Source organism: Silurus meridionalis, chromosome 17 (assembly GCF_014805685.1).
Source record: "Silurus meridionalis isolate SWU-2019-XX chromosome 17, ASM1480568v1, whole genome shotgun sequence".
In the NCBI taxonomy this organism is placed as follows: Eukaryota; Metazoa; Chordata; class Actinopteri; order Siluriformes; family Siluridae; genus Silurus; species Silurus meridionalis.
The window spans coordinates 25,955,864-25,974,171 of record NC_060900.1 but is presented as its reverse complement, the minus strand read 5'-3'; the positions used below and the strand labels follow the sequence as shown (position 1 = coordinate 25,974,171).

General features: G+C 40.4%; 1 protein-coding gene across 5 annotated transcripts in view; it reads left to right on the top strand.

The window, feature by feature from the left end:
• Positions 1 to 18,308, top strand: part of nfic (nuclear factor I/C) — a 142,300-nt gene that overhangs the window by 110,888 nt on the left and 13,104 nt on the right. For 3 of the 5 annotated variants that reach the window (XM_046870942.1, XM_046870943.1, XM_046870938.1), the window contains exons 5-8: positions 1,987 to 2,110; positions 6,862 to 6,986; positions 11,435 to 11,545; positions 13,861 to 14,063. In XM_046870942.1, coding sequence (XP_046726898.1) covers positions 1,987 to 2,110; positions 6,862 to 6,986; positions 11,435 to 11,545; positions 13,861 to 14,063 — 563 coding nt within the window. The remainder of the gene's footprint in view (positions 1 to 1,986; positions 2,111 to 6,861; positions 6,987 to 11,434; positions 11,546 to 13,860; positions 14,064 to 18,308) is intronic. The other 2 variants (XM_046870941.1, XM_046870939.1) reach the window with 2 other exon arrangements.

The window sequence follows — 18,308 nt, the reverse complement described above, 5'->3', positions numbered from 1 at the left end:
ATATAAGTGAGTGAGTGAGTTTATGGTGAGTGAGTGAGTAAATGGGTATGAATGAGTAAGTGAGTGAGTTTATAAGTAAGTGAGTGGGTGTGAGTGAGTGAGTGAGTTTATAAGTGAGTGAGTAAGTGGGGATGAATGAGTAAGTGAGTGAGTTTATAAGTGAGTGAGTGTGTTTATGAGTAAGTGAGATTATAAGTGAGTGAGTGAGTTTATGAGTAAGTGAGATTATGAGGAGTGAGTGGGTGAGTGAGTGAGTGAGTAAGTGAGTTTAAAAGAAAAAATTAGTGAGTAGGTAAGTGAGTTTATGAGTAAGTGAGTAAGTGAGTGAGTGAGTAGGTAAGTGAGTTTATAAGTAAGTTTGTGAGTGAGTGAGTTTATAGGTGAGTGAGTAAGTTTGTGAGTGAGTGAGTTTATAAGTGAGTGAGTAAGTTTGTGAGTGAGTGAGTAAATGAGTGAGTGAGTGAGTGAGTGAGTGAGTGAGTGGAGTGAGTGAGTGAGTGAGTGAGTGGGTAAGTAAGTTTATGAGTGAGTGTGTTTATGAGTGAGTGAGTAAGTCGGTAAGTGAGTTTATGAGTGAGTAGGTATGAGAAAATGAGTTTATGAGTAAATGAGTTTGAGTGAATGAGTGAGTTTATGAATGACTGAATGACCGAGTAAGTGAGAGTGAGAGTTAATGAGTGAGAGAGTGAGCGAATAAGTGAACAAGTCAGTGTGTGAGTGAGAGTAAATGGGTGAGTCTGTGAAAGTAAGTGTGAGTGGGTGAGTGAGTGAGTGAGTTTATAAGTGAGTAAATAAGTAAATCTGTAAATGGGTGATTATAAATTAGTGAGTCTTTGTGAATGAGTGAGAGAGTCTGTGAGTGAATGTTGGTCTGTAAGTATGTTTTATTCATTTATTGATATTTTTATTTATTTACATTGTATTTATTTATAAGCATTTAAGAGCTTATCATAGTGACATAACATAATAGAATGGGTGAAATCAAATCAAATCAAATGAGTGAATGAGCTTCACAGTTTTCACCTGAACACAAACCCTTACAAGCTCTTGTCCAGCACTGTTTTATATTAAAGCTCCTTTGCTGTAGTGTCTGTACACCTGTTGTGTAGAGCAGCACAGCGTCTCACTGCAGCCTCGTCCCCCGAGACTCTGTCCAACCCATTAAAGAGCCGTGTATACTGCAGTACCTCTCTTCAGTGCTGTAAATCACAGCCCACCGCTAGCCTTTATGCTTGTGTACTGTATCCCTGCGATCGGTCATCATTCAGTACGATTCATAATTCAGCCTGGAACCAGAAATAAAACTGAGCACAGGTTAAAGTTAATCTGAAACCACACGGTTTTACTCACACTGCCTATTTTATGGCTATCAAGACTGAATAAACTCTTAAATAATATTTAAAAAAGGATAAAATGCTTTGCTGCTAATCTTGACCAGCTAGCAAACCTCATATATGAGGCAATGTTTTTTTTTTTTTTTTTTGCTAGCTAGTTAGTTAACAGACACTTTCTTGATCAGATTGAGGACCTTTACAATATATTCAGAAATGTTATTCTCACTGCCGGTGCAAGATAGCTGCTTAACTTAAGCTAACCTGGCAGGATATTTGTGAGGAAATGACCTGACAGAAACATTTTCGATGAAATTCTTAGCGTTTTAATGATATCTACAGCATTAGCTAGCTAGCTAATGCAAGATTATTCTTGGTGATGTCTTTGTAAACGTTCAAAGTCGCCGTTGCTGATTGTTGCTAATCTAGCTCACAAACAATCAAATAAACACTGTATTTTTGAGAGAATTGTTTTTTTTTTAAATGATTTTATTTATTTATTTTTCATGTACAGTAGTACGCGATATTAACATTAATATGTCGATATTCCTGAAAATGAAGGGGAAAAAAATTAACCCGATTTATTTACTGTTGTAAATAAAAAAAATATCAGATTTTTTAAAACTTTTATTGTCTTTTTTTTATTCGTTTATAGCACCGGTGGTGACGGGAACCGGGCCGAACTTCTCTCTGGGCGAGCTGCAGGGACACCTGGCTTACGATCTGAACCCCACAGGCGTGACCATGAGGAGAACCTTACCCAGCACATCCTCCAGCGGGTCAGTACACACACACACACACACACACACACACACACACACACACACACACACACACACACACATCTCATTAATACAATAGAGCAGTTAGGGGTTAAGGGCCTCGCTCACAACCTTCTGATCAGACATCCAACATCTTAAACACAGAGTTACCACTTGCCTACCAGTGGTCAGATTTAAACCAGGATGGCCTTCAACAGAGATTGTAATGCTACCAACCACACACACACATTACATTAATGCCCATTAAAGCATGATACAATAGTTAAAATCGTAAAAAAAATGAATAAATCAGTTTTATTCACTATTAAAGTTGGACAACGTGAATAATAAGAGAATATATGGCCATATGTTTGTGGACACTTGTGCATAAAATTTGCATTTTGAACATCTCAGTCTTACTATACTCTGTTATAGTAAGCTCCTTTGATGTTCCTTTGAATAACCTCCTAGATGTTCCACTAGATTTTGTTGAGGTTTAAGCTCATTTATCCACAAGGGTGTTAGTAAAGTCATGTACCGATTTACATTTTACATTTACATTTAGGGCATTTTGGCAGACTCCCTTTATCTGGAGCAAATTGTTTCATTTATACGGTGGAGCAGTTGAGGGTTAAGGGCCTTGCTAAGAGTCCCAGCAGTGGCATCTTAGTGGTGGTGGGATTTGATCTCAACACTTTCTGAGTTGGTAGATGTTCGTGAGGTGGCCTCGAGGTGATAGCAAGAGATCTTTCACTACAACTCATGGAAAGTACATCTTCATGGAGCTGGCTTTGTGCACAGGGTCTGCTTTGTCATGCGGGAACAGGTTTGGGTCAGTTTTGGACTGTTACGAAGTAAATGTCATTCGTTATTGCACTTTAGTAGCTTTTATTTGTATTTCTGTACTTTACTGAAGTATTTCCATTCAGGGAGACTTTTACTTTGTAATTTCACTACATCAACTACATTTTGTGAAATCAGTTGTTCCGTTTTATTAATTTATTTTTATTATATTATATATTTTATATTTTTTTATTTAGTTTAAAAGAAGGTTTTGGGCTCATGATCATTTTTATAGAAATCATTAAGTTTTTGACTCATTAATATCATTTTAATAAAAGATCGTTCCTAAGTGTAACATTCAAGTCTTTTTATATAAACTGAGTTGATTAAGCAAAAAAGTCGTGTGACAAAAATGATAATAGGAACAATATAGCCGTAATAAATTATAGTACTTTGGATACTTAAGTACATTTGAAGGCAAATACTTTTGTACTTTTACTAAGTAAAAGTTTAAACCTAACATTTTTACTGGAGTCACTTTTTACCTCATGCATCTCTACTTTTACTTAAGTTCATTGTGTACTTCATCCACCACTGGTTCAAAGAGAATATTTCATGCTGCTGCATCCAAAGACACCCTTTACAATTGTTTGCTATCAGGTTTGTGGTAACAGTTTTGGGGAAGAACCTCATATGGCTGGAAATGTCAAGTCCCTGAACTTGTCCATGTAGTGTATATTTGAATTAGCTTGCAGTTCTTTCTTCAGCTTTTCCTGAAAAGTAAGTTTTTCCAGCTTGACTATCGATTGGTGATTGATTTATCGCTGAATCTATTTCCTGTTAGCTTAAAGTTTAAATCTGAAACCACGGGCTGTTTGAAGCACCGCTCTGCGCCAATAACTTTCCAAAGCGGCATCTGCAGCGCTTCATGTGCTCCAGTTATTGCATGTAATCTTTCATATTCCAGCCCTGTTGATAGAAAGCTGTTAACCGGCTGCGTTCTGGAATTCACATATTTATAGCACAGCGCTGCCGAATGCTTGATTCTGATTGGCCAGGAGATTAACTAATACAGGAGCTCCTGAGCTTGAAGTCTTGGCTTCCTTGGTTTCCTTATGTGCGTGTGTGTTTACTTTCTGAAATGAGATGTTTGTGATCAGATTCATGCAGAAAACTGTGTGTGTGTGTGTGTGTGTGTGTGTGTGTGTGTGTGTGTGTGTGCGTGCAATATATGAATGCAAGTTCATAAATTGTCAAATTGTGACCTGATGAAACGTATGGTGTGTGTGTGTGTGTGTGTGTGTGTGTGTGTGTGTGCGTGTCTGTGTGCATGAAAACTTTTGTCATAATATGACCTGACATATCGTCCTATGTGTGTTGTGTCTGTCTGTCTGTCTGTCTGTCTGTCTGTCTGTCTGTGTGTGTGTGTGTGTGTGTGTGTGTGTGTGTGTGTGTGTGTGTGTGTGTGTGTGTGTGTGTGTGTGTGTGTGTGCTTGAATGCTTTTGTCATATTGTGACCTGATAAAACAGTATGTATGTGAGTGTGTGTGTGCATGAAGGCTTTTGTCATATTGTGCCTCAGTGTGTGTGTGTGTGTGTGTGTGTGTGTGTGTGTGTGTGTGTGTGTGTGTGTGTGTGTGCGAGCACAAATCATTTTATCATACTGTGACCTGAGTTGCACTGTGTGTGTGTGTGTGTGTGTGTGTGTGTGTGTGTGTGTGTGTGTGGAACAATTTTGTCATAGTGTGTAAGTAAGTTTGTCAAAGTGACATTACTAAATGTGTGTGTGTGTGTGTGTGTGTGTGTGTGTGTGTGTGTGTGTGTGTGTGTGTGTGTGTGTGTGTGTTTGACAGCACCTCTCTGGACTCAGTGATTTATCTTTTCTCCTTCACTGTCCTGCTAGATTTGATGAATGCTCTTCTTTTTTTCAATAACCGCACTTCTGAGTTCAGACAAAGTAAACTTTTGCCGAGTTGCAGCTTCTTTTAATAACCAGTAATCTGTGTGTGTGTGTGTGTGTGTGTGTGTGTGTGTGTGTGTGTGTGTGTGTGTAAGAGAGAGAGAGAGCATGTATTTGTGTATACATGCATGTGTGTATGTGGGTATGTGTGTATGTGTGTAAATGTATGTACGTATTGGTGTGTTGTGTGTTTGTATGTGTGGGTACATGTGTGTATGTGTGTGTCTTGTCTGTGTTGTCTTACCAGTGTTGTCTCAGTTGTGTTATTTTGGCCGTGTGTCTCATCTGTATTGTCTCTTTTGCATTGTCTTGCTTGTGTTGTCTCGCTTGTGTAGTCTTTTTGTGTTGTTTTGTTTAGGTTGGTTTTGTCTGTGCTGTCTTGGCTGAGTCGTCTCGGTCATGTTGTCTTGGTTTTGTTGTTTTGCCTGTGTTGTCCTGCTTCTGTTTTCTCGTCTGTGATTTCTCTGCCACGTTGTCTTGTTTTTGCTGTGATGTCAGTGTTGTCTGTGGTTTTGTCTGTATTGTCTCGTCTGTGTTGTCTTCCTTGGGATGTCTAACCTGTGTTGTCTGTCATGTTGTCTCTGCCGTCGTGTCTGAACTGTGTTGCCTTGGCCATATTGTCTAGTTTGTGTTGTTTTGGCTGTGTTGTCCAGTCTGTATTGTCTCGTCTGTATTGTCTTGGCTCTGTTGTTCTGTCCGAATTGTCTAGTCTGTTTTGTCTCGCCTGTGTTGTCCTGTCTGTATTGTCTAGTCTGTATTGTCTCATCTGTGTTGTCTTGGCTCTTTTGTTCTGTCCGTATTGTCTAGTCTGTATTGTCTCATCTGTGTTGTTTTGGCTGTGTTGTCCTGTCTGTATTGTTTCGCTTTGTGTTGTCCTGTCTGTATTGTGTAGTCTGTATAGTCTTGTCTGTGTTGTTTTGGCTGTGTTGTCCGCTATTGTCTTGTATGTGTTGTCCTGTCTCGCCTGTCCTGTCTCGCCTGTGTTGTTTTGGCTGTGTTGTCCTGTATTGTCTCGTATGTGTTGTCCTGTCTGTATTGTCTAGTCTGTATTGTCTCATCTGTATTGTATTGTCTCATCTGTATTGTCTCGTCTGTGTTGTTTTGGCTGTGTTGTCCTGTCTGTATTGTCTCGTCTGCGTTGTCCTGTCTGTATTGTCTAGTCTGTGTTGTCCTGTGTTGTCCTGTCTGTATTGTCTCATCTGTTTTGTATTGTCTAATCTGTATTGTCTCGCCTGTGTTGTTTTGGCTATGTTGTCCTGTCTGTATTGTCTCTGTGTTGTCCTGTCTGTATTGTCTAGTCTGTATTGTCTCATCTGTGTTGTCTTGGCTCTTTTGTTCTGTCCGTATTGTCTAGTCTGTATTGTCTCATCTGTGTTGTTTTGGCTGTGTTGTCCTGTCTGTATTGTTTCGCTTTGTGTTGTCCTGTCTGTATTGTGTAGTCTGTATAGTCTTGTCTGTGTTGTTTTGGCTGTGTTGTCCGCTATTGTCTTGTATGTGTTGTCCTGTCTCGCCTGTCCTGTCTCGCCTGTGTTGTTTTGGCTGTGTTGTCCTGTATTGTCTCGTATGTGTTGTCCTGTCTGTATTGTCTAGTCTGTATTGTCTCATCTGTATTGTATTGTCTCATCTGTATTGTCTCTGTGTTGTTTTGGCTGTGTTGTCCTGTCTGTATTGTCTCGCCTGCGTTGTCCTGTCTGTATTGTCTAGTCTGTGTTGTCCTGTGTTGTCCTGTCTGTATTGTCTCATCTGTTTTGTATTGTCTAATCTGTATTGTCTCGCCTGTGTTGTTTTGGCTATGTTGTCCTGTCTGTATTGTCTCGTCTGTGTTGTCCTGTCTGTATTGTCTAGTCTGAATTGTCTCGTCTGTATTTTATTGTCTCATCTGTGTTGTTCTGTCTGTATTGTCTAGTCTGTATTGTCTCATCTGCATTGTCTCGTCCTTGTTGTTTAGGCTGCGTTGTCTGAATTGTCTGGGCAGTCTTGTATCGACCCTTACCTGCTAAACCGTCTGTGTGCTTGTCTCCTGCAGGAGTAAAAGGCAGAAGTCCAGCTCTGTGGAGGGAGACATCGACACCAGCCCCGGGGGTGAATACTACACCTCACCCAACTCTCCCGCGAGCAGCTCCCGACACTGGCAGGACGAGATGGAAGGAGGTTCGAGCCATTCAGTAACATTAATCACAGATTCTTACATGAGCTTTATACACAACCCTTCACACTCTTCACTTAGGAACCTTGAGTTTAATAAGATAATTATACAATCACAGCATATGTGTGAGTGTGTGTGTGTGTGTGTGTGTGTGTGTGTGTGTGTGTGTGTGTGTGTGAAAATGCAGTGTAAGCAGAGCTAAAACACCTGGGCAGGCCGAACCTGGCTGCAGGGAAACTGGGTCACACGGTGGTTATATAAACCGAACTGCGAGCTACTTTAGGAGCGTGGGCGCACGGGTGTGTGTGTGTGTGTATGTGTTTTTGTGTGTGTGTGTGTGTGTGTGTGTGTGTCTGTGTGTGTGTGTGCGTGCTCTCTCCTACATGTGGTTAAAATATAGTTGTGGTGGCTGTAACATAATGTTTGCAGTGTAATCAGAGTGTTTTATGTTTTTTCCTGGTGACTATATTACATTTTAAATGATTATAAAGATACTAAAGCGACTCAGACAAAGCTGACGCTTTCAAGGTGTTTTGCTGGAAGAGAATCGGATGTTCTCCTGTTGTTGTGGCCCTTAAGGAAAAAAAACACATCCTGGTTTTAACTTCCGAGCTTCACCTGGAATATCTTTACACTGTGGAGGTGTTTAATAATATTAGTATTTTCAAATAGGAGTTTTACACACACACACACACACACACACACACACACACACACACACACACACACACACACTATTTAATATTTAATTAATATTTAAACTCCAGACGATTCCGAAAATTCTGTCAGATATGTATTATTATTATTATTATTATTATTATTATTATTATTATTATTATTATTATTATTATTAAAGCTATTATTAGCACCAAACTTTGGAAAGCACCAAAGTTGATTTTTCTTATTTTCAACATTGTACATTAATACTGAAGACCGAAATAATAGAGAGAAAAAAACGGAATTATATACTAAACAAAACCTTGTTAAATAACCCAGAATATATTTCATATTTTTTATTTCACCTGGAATGATTTTTTTTAACAATCATAAGGAGTTCACAAAAGTGTTGAGTGCTTGTTGGCTGCTTCTCCTTCACTCTTTGGGCCAATTTAAATCCAAACCATTCTGAACCAGCTGGATTTAGATCGTGTGATTGTGGAGGCCAGGTCATCAGATGTAGCATGCCTCCACAAATTACTCTACTTTGTGAACAAAAAGCTCTTACGAGCTCCTCGAAGTGTGTTTGGAGTCATTGTCGGGTTGGAAAACAAATGATGGTGAAACTAATTGCAAACCAGACAGGATAGCATGTCCCTGCAAAATGCTGTGGTAGCCATGCTGGTTGAATGTACAGTCAATTTCGACTAAATCACCAACATTGTCAACAGCAACGCACACTCATACCATTACACCGCCTCCTCCATGCTTCACAGTGGGAACCATATGTTCAGAAACCAGTTGTTTACCATCTGAATGTCTAACAATGACACGGTGGTTAAAGCGAATATCTCAAATTTTGCCTCATCAGATCAAAGGATAGTTTTTCAATGATCTATTTTCCATTCCTTGTGTTCCTTGGCCCAAGCAAGTCTTTTTTTGCTTGTTGTTTCTTCTGAAGTAATCGTTTCTTTGCCGCAATTCGACCATGAAGGCCTGACTCGCACAGTCTCCTCTGAACAGTTTATGTTCAAATATGTCTGCCATTTGAATTCTGTAAAGCATTATGTAACCCATTGGTTTCTAAGACTGGTAGCTCTAATAAACTTATACTCTGCAGCAGAGGTAGCTCTTGGTCTTCCTTTACTGGGATGCTCCTCATAAGACCCTGTTTAATGATAAAATTTGACTTGAGGATGCATTTACAGTTCTTGACATTTTTTGGATTGACTGATCTTCATTTCTTAAGTAATTGTTTTTGCCATAATATGAATTTGTACAATTTTTGTCGTAGCACTAATAGGGCTATTGACTCTGTACTCACACTTTTAAGACAACACTAGTCTGAAGCACATTAAGAAAGCAAGAAATGTCACAAATGAACACTAAGACAAAAAAAACGTTCCAGGTGACTACCTTGTGAATGTGATGAGAGAATACCATGAGTCTTCCAAGCTGTCATTAAAGCTAAATTTAGCTACTTTGGACAAGTTAAAACATAAACCCATATGCTGGGTTATTTAACACTTTTTTGTTTCCTACATATCTCCATACATGTTTTTTTATCCTTTGAATGTCTTATGTATAAATAATAAATAATAAAACACAATTAATAAGACATGAGGCAGCTCTTGGGGTGTTTGCTACATTTAGAGCTAACAGGCTCCTCACACCTCTGTGCCTGGACTGTTTTATTAAAAGCCCAGGTGGAAAGCTCAGTACTTAAAAGCTTGATGGATCCAATAAATATGTTGTTTGGAAAGCTTTCGTGAAATATGTTTTATAGTTAAAGGTGTCCTTGGCTGCGGGCAGCTTTTTAGCTGTAGGTGATTAGCATTCCCTTAGCATCTAGACTCCTTCGTGGAATCGCAATTCGCTGGGACGTTGAGAGTGGCCCCGCCCACCTCACTTCCTGTCTAGACAGCTCCAACAAGGTTTTTTTTTTATGTGCCTCCTTGGCTGATTGCTTTGAAACAAAGGGAGAATGAGAGAAGAGAAGTAGAGCAGACAGAGCAGCAGCTGGGCCGACACATGTCTCTCTCTTCAGAAACATCTGTATTAATGTGCAGTGTTTACGATTGCAGCAAGTTTGGAGTGTTGTTGTTTTTTACATGAGCACACATTTATATACGATGTGGGGAGTTTGCTTCCTTAGTTTGGGATCAAAGAGGCAAGGCTAAAGATAGCTAACAACTAAGGAACGTGTATTATTACCAGTTTAACCACAAAAGTCAGAATGTGCAGATAAATACTTTGTTTAGTTTGTTTATATACATAAAATCAAATAAATTCAAATACTGTTCAACATTGCCATCAAACTTTACATACAAATCCGTCTTCGAACTTTAAGCCACGCCTCCAAAATCTGAAAAATAAGTTTGAAATATATAATAATTCTCATTTTATTATCATCCTCAATTAACTCCACCTTTAAACTTTAAGCCACACCTCCGTAGTCTGAAATATAAAGTAAATTATCCTTCCAGTTTACCATAAAACTCCACATTCAAACTTTAGGCCACACCTACAGAGTCTGAGAAATTTGAAATATGAACTAGATTATTGTCTCAATCTACCATACAACTCTGCTTTTGAACGTTAAGCCACGCCTCCGGATTCTTAAATATGAAGTAAATTATTCTCTCAATCTACCATACAACTCCGCCTTCAAACGTTAAGCCACGCCTTCTAAATCTGAAATAACAAATGATCATCTTAATTAACTATACAATCTGCTTTCAGAATTTAGGCCACGCCTCTTGAGTCTGAAATATTAAGTCGATTATACTTTCATTTTACCATACAACTCTGCCTTCCAACTTCAGGCCACGCCTCCTCAATCAATCGTCCAACTACTTTTAAACTTTAAGCCACGTTTAAAAAATCTAAAACATGAAGTCTGAAATATGAACTTGATTCTCATCTCTATTTACCATACAGCCCCGCCTTCAAACATTAGACGACACCTTTCAAGTCTGAGAAATTTGAAATCTGAAAAGTAAATTATAATCTCAATCAACTACACGACTCCGCCTTCAAACTTTAGGCCACACCTAAAGTCTGAAATATGAACTGAATTATTGCTTTTATCTATCATACAACTCCGCCTTCAAACTTTACCCCACGCCTCCGGAGTCTGAGAAGTTTAAAATATGATTGTAAAATATGATGAATATGATGAAGATTTCATCTCAGCTGGTCCTGGTCTTGTCTTTGCTACAACTCTGACTACTAACAATCGGGCAGAATTGGCACTGCCACACCCACATACAAACGCACTTACAATTCCTTTCCAAACCTCTATCAGTTTGTATTACAGGGTTACTTCAAGAGTGTGTTATGTGATGTGTGCGTCATAAAGACACACCCATTTCTTAGATTGCTGCGAGATATCCATTGAAAGGATAATATGCAAATACCAGCTTATGTACAGTGTTTAGCTATGCGGCACTATTTTATACTATATGTGACCTATATGTTTTTGAGTCCACCGTTGGTGCATCTTAAGTCTCTCTGGCACTCTCTCTCTCTCTCACACACACACACACACACAAACACACACACACACACACACACTTCACTGGAAATCCACAGGGACACACAATTATCCCATACACACTGCAGTTCTCTGCAGCATCATAAAAATGTATGCACTTTTTCCCTTTTTTAATACACACTGTGCCACCTGGTGGTCAGTACTGCCACTACACCTAATGCTAACTGCTAATTTGTTCATTCTCTTTCTCTTTCTTTCTCTCTCTCTTTTTTACACACACCTTCATGGCATGTCCATCAGGTATCTCACCGGTAAAGAAGACTGAGATGGACAGTCCATCTCCTCAGGAGAGTTCTCCACGCCTTGGCAGCTTCACACAACACCACAGACCTGTCATTGCGGTGCACAGCGGTGAGCTTCACACACACCACACACACACACACACACACACACACACACACACACACACACAAATTCCTACAAGTGTACAGTGAAGGAGTCCACTTTCATTTGCTTTTGTGAAGAGCATGAAAACTTCCAGCCCCTAATTCCAGAGAGCCAACCGGAAGGAAGATGTGTTTCCACCAAGCCTTTTAACATTTTATTCTTACTGTAGCAGAGAACCGAACTACAAGTTAGCTAATGTTAGCTGCTGATCACGTGCTTCCCTGAAATAAGAGCAAAATAAGAAAAATAAGAGCCTGATTTTTGCGTCAAATCTGCAAAAGAAATTTGGGGAATTATATTAGAATCAGATAAAACTCACTTGCAACTTACAAAGAACTCACTGAGAACTCACCTAAAACTTACATAGAACTAAAATAAAACTCAAATAGAACTCAGAGAACTCAGAAAAAGCTCACCTAGGAATCACCGAAAGTTTACGTAGAACACAAAAAACTCATTTAAAACTCACAGAAAATTCATCTCAAACTCATTTAAAATTCACCTAGGAATCACCTAAACCTCTCCTAGAATTTACAAGAACTCACCTAAAACTCACAGGGAACTGATATCAAACTAACCTAGAACTAACCAAGCACTCAGCTAAAACTCAGAGAACTCAGATCAAACTCACCTAAAACTCACCTAGGCCTCACCAAGAATGTACCTAGAAAGCAGATAAAACTCACAGAAAACTCACCTCAAATTCACCTAAATCTCACCCAGAACTTAGTTAAAACTCACCCAGAACTCAGTCAAAACTCCCCCAGAACTTAGTTAAAACTTACACGGAACTCAGTTAAAACTTACCTGGAACTCAGTTAAAACTCATCTAGTACTCAGTTAAAACTCACCTGGAACTCAGTTAAAACTCACCCAGAACTCAGTTAAAACTTACCTGAATCTCAGTTAAAACTCACCCAGAACTCAATTAAAACTCACCTGTAACTCAGTTAAAACTCACCTGGAACTCAGTTAAAACTCACCCGAAACTCAGTTAAAACCCAGAACTCACTTGGAACCTACTAGCACTATTGACAGTCTAGCAGTCCTACTACCTGTTCAGGCTAAATGCGCTTACTAGCACTTCACTACTTTCTTCTCCTTGAGTAACTGGGAACTGGTTGTAAGTTGGAACTAAAGCGAGAAGGTCTTTAGCACTAAACGTCCATAAATCAGTGCGCCGCCCTACAGGACAGATGCATAGTGCGGCACTAGTAAGTGCTCACTGGTGTATCGAGTGTATATTGAGACTAATACAGTGCTGCTGACAGGCTGTCTGGACCAGGAAGTGCAATTCGTGTGCCTGTGTGTGTGTGTATGTGTGTGTGTGTGTGTATGTGTGTATGTGTGTGTGTGATATGAGGCGCTTTATTGCGAGATTTTGTGAGAGCAGCACGCAGACAGTCCCGCTCTCTCTGACAAGTAATTGTGTTTGGGACAATGAGGCGTAATCTGTAGTCTGGCACTGCTCCACTATCTGCACAAACGATGCTGCAACAATTAGCACGGCTGCCTGAGTGAACCGGTGGAGCGTCGCCCGCCATATGTCTCCGCCAACAGCGCGTTAGCACCGAAAATCACAGCTGTCGCGGCGTGTTACGGGAATCAGCGCTGCTGAAAATTGGTCCTTCCAGGAGGATTAGGAGAATAAAGATCTCGGAGGCCTGACAACCAGGACAAACAAATGAGTTGCAGAAACGTGAAGTCCGGGGGGTGGCAACAAGCTGCGTTGTAATTTCTGCTGTTTAAATGTAATGCAGGAAAGACTTGGAGACCTTTGATGCTCAAGCCTTGTGGGAGCTGCACAGATACAGCAACAATCATAAATCCTCAGGTTGGTGTCGTATCGAACCAGGGAAACATCTCAGGGATCTCAGGGACTGTTACCGTGGATTTTACCCCAAAGTTTCTACAGAGAGTGGTGCAAAAAACAAAAAACATCCATTGAGCAGCTGTAGAGTTTTGAGGAATGGCGAAAGAGAAGGGTCAGAAGAGAATGTTCAGGGCTGAGTGTGAAAAAATCCAGTGTCAGAGTCCACTCATTACAACCGTGGTGATCGAAAAAGCATCTCAGTATGCATATGTACACTGTGAGGTCAAATGTATTGGGACATCTGAATTTTCCAGCCATATAGTGTATGTAAAATCCTAGAGTCTGTAGTTAGAAAACGACTGGATGATGCCTGTGTTTATCGATCGCCAGATTCCTGCCGGATTCTCCGAGCATGAGCATGTAACATCAGATCGGCTCTGAACTGACCCAAGATTAACAGTAGTAGGTTTGTGTTTCCCAGCAGGTATCTCGCGGAGTCCGCACCCATCGTCCTCGCTGCATTTTTCCACGGCCCCCATCCTGCCGCAGCCCACCTCCACCTACTTCCCCCACACGGCCATCCGCTACCCACCCCACCTCACTTCACAGGACCCGCTCAAGGACCTGGTCACCATGGCCTGCGACCCGTCCAATCAGCAGCCCAGTCCGGTAAGTCTGGAGCTCCACTTTATTATAAATAAATAAAATAAATCTAACTGTACTTTTTTTTTTTTTTACTCCCAAACTTTGATTCAATTGTGAAGTTGGAAATGATGTTAGACATATGAAAAAAGGGTGTAGAACAAGAACAGGACACAATTCTGAGCCATCCATAATTCCATATTTTGAACTACATTACTAGACCGAGTCTTTTATGGTTTTTGAGAAACACAGATTTTGGTTTTATGCAACAAACCATTGTAACAATATGAAGATTTCCTTTGACCAAACAAATATATAAAGTTCCCAAACTATATTTTCATTGAAAACTTTTTCCCAATAAACAAACATTTAGCTGAAATATTTTGACATGTTTCTAGTAAAACTTGCCAAAAACTTTGGATCGAGTTCATCCCAGAGCAGTTCAATAGGATTTAGGTGCAGTGACCGGGCAGGCCGTTCTATGATAGATAACACACCAGACGATGTTTTGCTCCGACGTCTTGCTCAGGCGTACGCTTCAGTCCAGACGGCCTGTCCAGACGTCAGTCCAGACGGAATTGAAATTAAAGTACGGAACTGTAGCCGTGTCGATTCAGGATTCCTTTCATTTTTTGGGAATGAACCCTCCTGTTCTCTCCTGGTCTTCTCACAAGTTCTACTCTTGGGTTCCATTTGGACTCCACAGACATTTCTTCCATACTTTCATTGACCAATTCTGTTGTGTTTTTGTTGTGTAGAAACAAAAGCAACATATGCATGTATATAAAACATATATGAAGTGGCCCTGTGTGTGTGTGTGTGTGTGTGTGTGTGTGTGTGTGTGTGTGTGTGTGTGGTGCATGCAGGCATGTACACGTATGCGAGATAAACGCTCGTCGTGTCTTGCGCTTACTGTGTTTATTGTAACCCGATCGTAAGTTACTCGACCACAGACATCTAGACGCGTTCAGACCTGGAGGCTTCGATTTCCCTCCTCCTCGCCTCGTTCTTACCACAACACCCCCCATACACACACACACACACACACACACACACACACACACACTTAGCACTAAGCTTTTTTTTTTTCTAGCATTTAAAAGCTCTCTGAAATAAAAAGTGCTGATCTTCTCTCTACTAATACCTCAGCAGGACTTGTTGTTTAAGCCTCAGCAGTACTGTGATTAGATAAATTCATGAGCTGGTAAGGTCTGAGATACCCCAAGCCCTTTCGAGCGGTATCCCAGACTTTACCAGCTCATTTATGTGGAATATGTGTAAGAGAAATCGTGTAGCAAAGAAAAAAAAAAAGAAAAAGATTTTCTTTCTGAGTGCAGGTTAGCCATGTTACAGCGCCCCTGGAGGAACAGATAGTTAAGAGCTATCCAGTTTGGTAAATCACCAACCTTCCGATCTGTAAGAGACTTATTGCCTTAGCAGTAAACTATAGGAATGTGTTTGAAGCATAGAAGCAATACAGGAGTGTAGATAGGACTTGATTTCGTTCTTCAGAGATAAACCGGCGGTTAAACGTGCACCGGTTCTGCAGTTTCATTGCACTGCTCCTGATATTCGAATAACTGCAGTCGGAGGGAGTCGCTGTCTTCAAAGGGTTCGCCTCCAGGGATAACCGGCGAGGGAAAGAAAATCCTGAGTCAGAAAGCCTTTTCATTATGTGGGAAGCAGGAGGGCAAGAACTAGAAGGCGAGATCAGACAGAAAGCTAGATGTGAAGGAAAAGAGCAAGAAAGGGATCAGAGAGCAGAAGGAAGTACGCGTTTGAAGGAGGAGATTCCTGTGTGCAGCTGGCAGCAATGCTGACGCTGACAGAGTGAAGGGGGAGAGTGAGGGGAAAAAAGATTTGACATTTGTCAGGCTTGGCCTGTCCTGCAGTCTCATTGAAATTCGCCCCACCGCAGTGCGACTGCCGCCAGCCAGTCACAAAGGACAGCAGCGGCGGCCCACGATGTCGCTGACTCACGCATCGAGTGTTGTCGCGTAGCAGGGTCCAGGCGCAGGCCAGAGGACAGACGGATAGACAGACGGATGGATGCAAACAGGCAGCGAGAGAGAGAAAGAGCGACTGATATGCAGCCATCGGACAGAACATCCGCCTAGAACATTACCCCGTCTCTCATATATCTGCTGACGGGGAGTGAAAGAGAGACAGAGGGGGTGTGGGGGTGGAGCTAGACTTGTTTGTTGATTACAAAACCGGGTTAAAAAGAAATCCTATAGAAATGTATTTGAAATGTATAAACATTTTTGGACACCTGGCAACCCATTCCCATCTTCTGGGGAGATCCACTAGATTTTGGAGTGGGCTTGTAGAAATTCATTCAGCCACAAGGGTGGTAGGACAGTCAGGTACTCATGTAGGTGAGGTGAGGAGATTTGGGTTGTAGTTAGCGTGCAAAAATTCATCCTAAATGTGTTGACCAGTGATTGAGCTCTATAGCAGGAGATCTTCCACTCCAACCCATATTCATGGAGCTGGCTTTGTGCATAGGTTTGGGTCTCCTAGTTCAAGTGAAGGGAAAATGTAATACTACACAAAGACATCCTTTACAATTGTGTGCCTTCAAGTTTGTGCAAATAGTTTGAGGAAGAACCACACACGACTGGAAAATTGGGGTCTCCCAATATTATTTCGCCAAACGCACTCATATACGTTAGAAGTTCACCTGCTGCAATAATAACTAATAATTAATAATAATAAAAATAATAATAATAACTAATAATTAACAATAATTTCTGTTTCAGCTCAATCAATGGATTACTCAAAGTTTTTTTTTTTTCGACCTCGAGTTGAGTACCCAAAACATCTCATGACAGTTGGAGTTTAAGAGTTTAAGAGAAGACATAAGTCCTTAATGTCAGAACGTAACGGCTCTGTCATCTTTTAAAGTTGAAGTGTTGGACAAAACCTTATTTTGGACCAAATCGTCTTTAATCACATACAGTGGGTTTTTACGAAACCGCCTTACACACCGACCACAGCTACCATGAAACCACACTCTTGAGTTTGATCATCAAGGGCATAGCCTGGACCTGGACATGGAGCTGGAGCTGGAGCTGGAGCTGCGGCTGTTCCACCTCATGCTCATTTTTCAATTTGATCTGCAATTTCATGTCCTAATAAAAAAAAAAAAAACATATAATATTATCGAATAAGAGTATATGTGTATTAGTGTATATACTGGTATATAGATTTAATATTCTTATTATGACGATAGCTTTACGACAAAATTATCAAAATGGTAAGTTTTACACAGCGGGCAAACGTAGCAGCGTATGCTCCGCCCTACACTCGAAAACCGCCGCTTGTCCACATGCCCGCAGATGTATACATATATACTGTATAGTTTATACTACATATTTTCAAGTTGGGGACTTTCTGTATATATGAGTATATATAAGTATATGAGTATCAGCTGTAATATAGTAACACAGTTCAACTATATGTTATTAAACTGGAGATAAAAAAAACTTACAAATGAGACATATATAACGAAAAACGGCAGCAGGAGTTAACATCAACCGCTTTGTTGTTTATTAGAGATTAGGAATGTGCATATCCATAACTGAGGCCGATGCGATTTGTATCGCGATGCATAACCAACGATACGATACATTAAAGATACGTATGAAGCAGATACCGGTGGGATGCGATCCGATTCACCCCTTTACGATGCAGCGCGATCCGATTTCAACTCTATTCATCACAATACGATGCAATGCTAACAAAATATGATGCTATGCAATTTAATACAGTACAGACAGTTGACTTTTATTCATTTGATTCAGACAGACAGCAAATCGTCAATTTTAACAAAACAGGCGTTTGTAATGGACAAAAGAAAAAGATGAAATAAAACCAGATGTTCTTTTCCTGTTTTGTCTCCAGGAACATGCGGCTCTACCTCTGCCATGCTGATCTGTATTCTATGTGTCTCTCAGGACACGCCTCTGTCTCCGTAGTGATACGTCACATTCACGTAGCAGCAGCGGTGCTGAGAGAACGCGCTCGAGAAACAGTTTAGCGACGAGAAATCAACCTACATAGAAAATACAGTTACCAAATTATTGTTCACTTTCTAAATGATAAAAGTATAGCGCATTAACTAGTCATTATATAAATGAATCGGTTTGTACTGATGCAAATATGTTCAAAAAAGATGCATCAGGATGCCAACGTGTATCCGACGCACACTTTTTTTAAACGATGCATCACATCATTAACTTGAATCTTTCCATCCCTAGTAGAGACGTG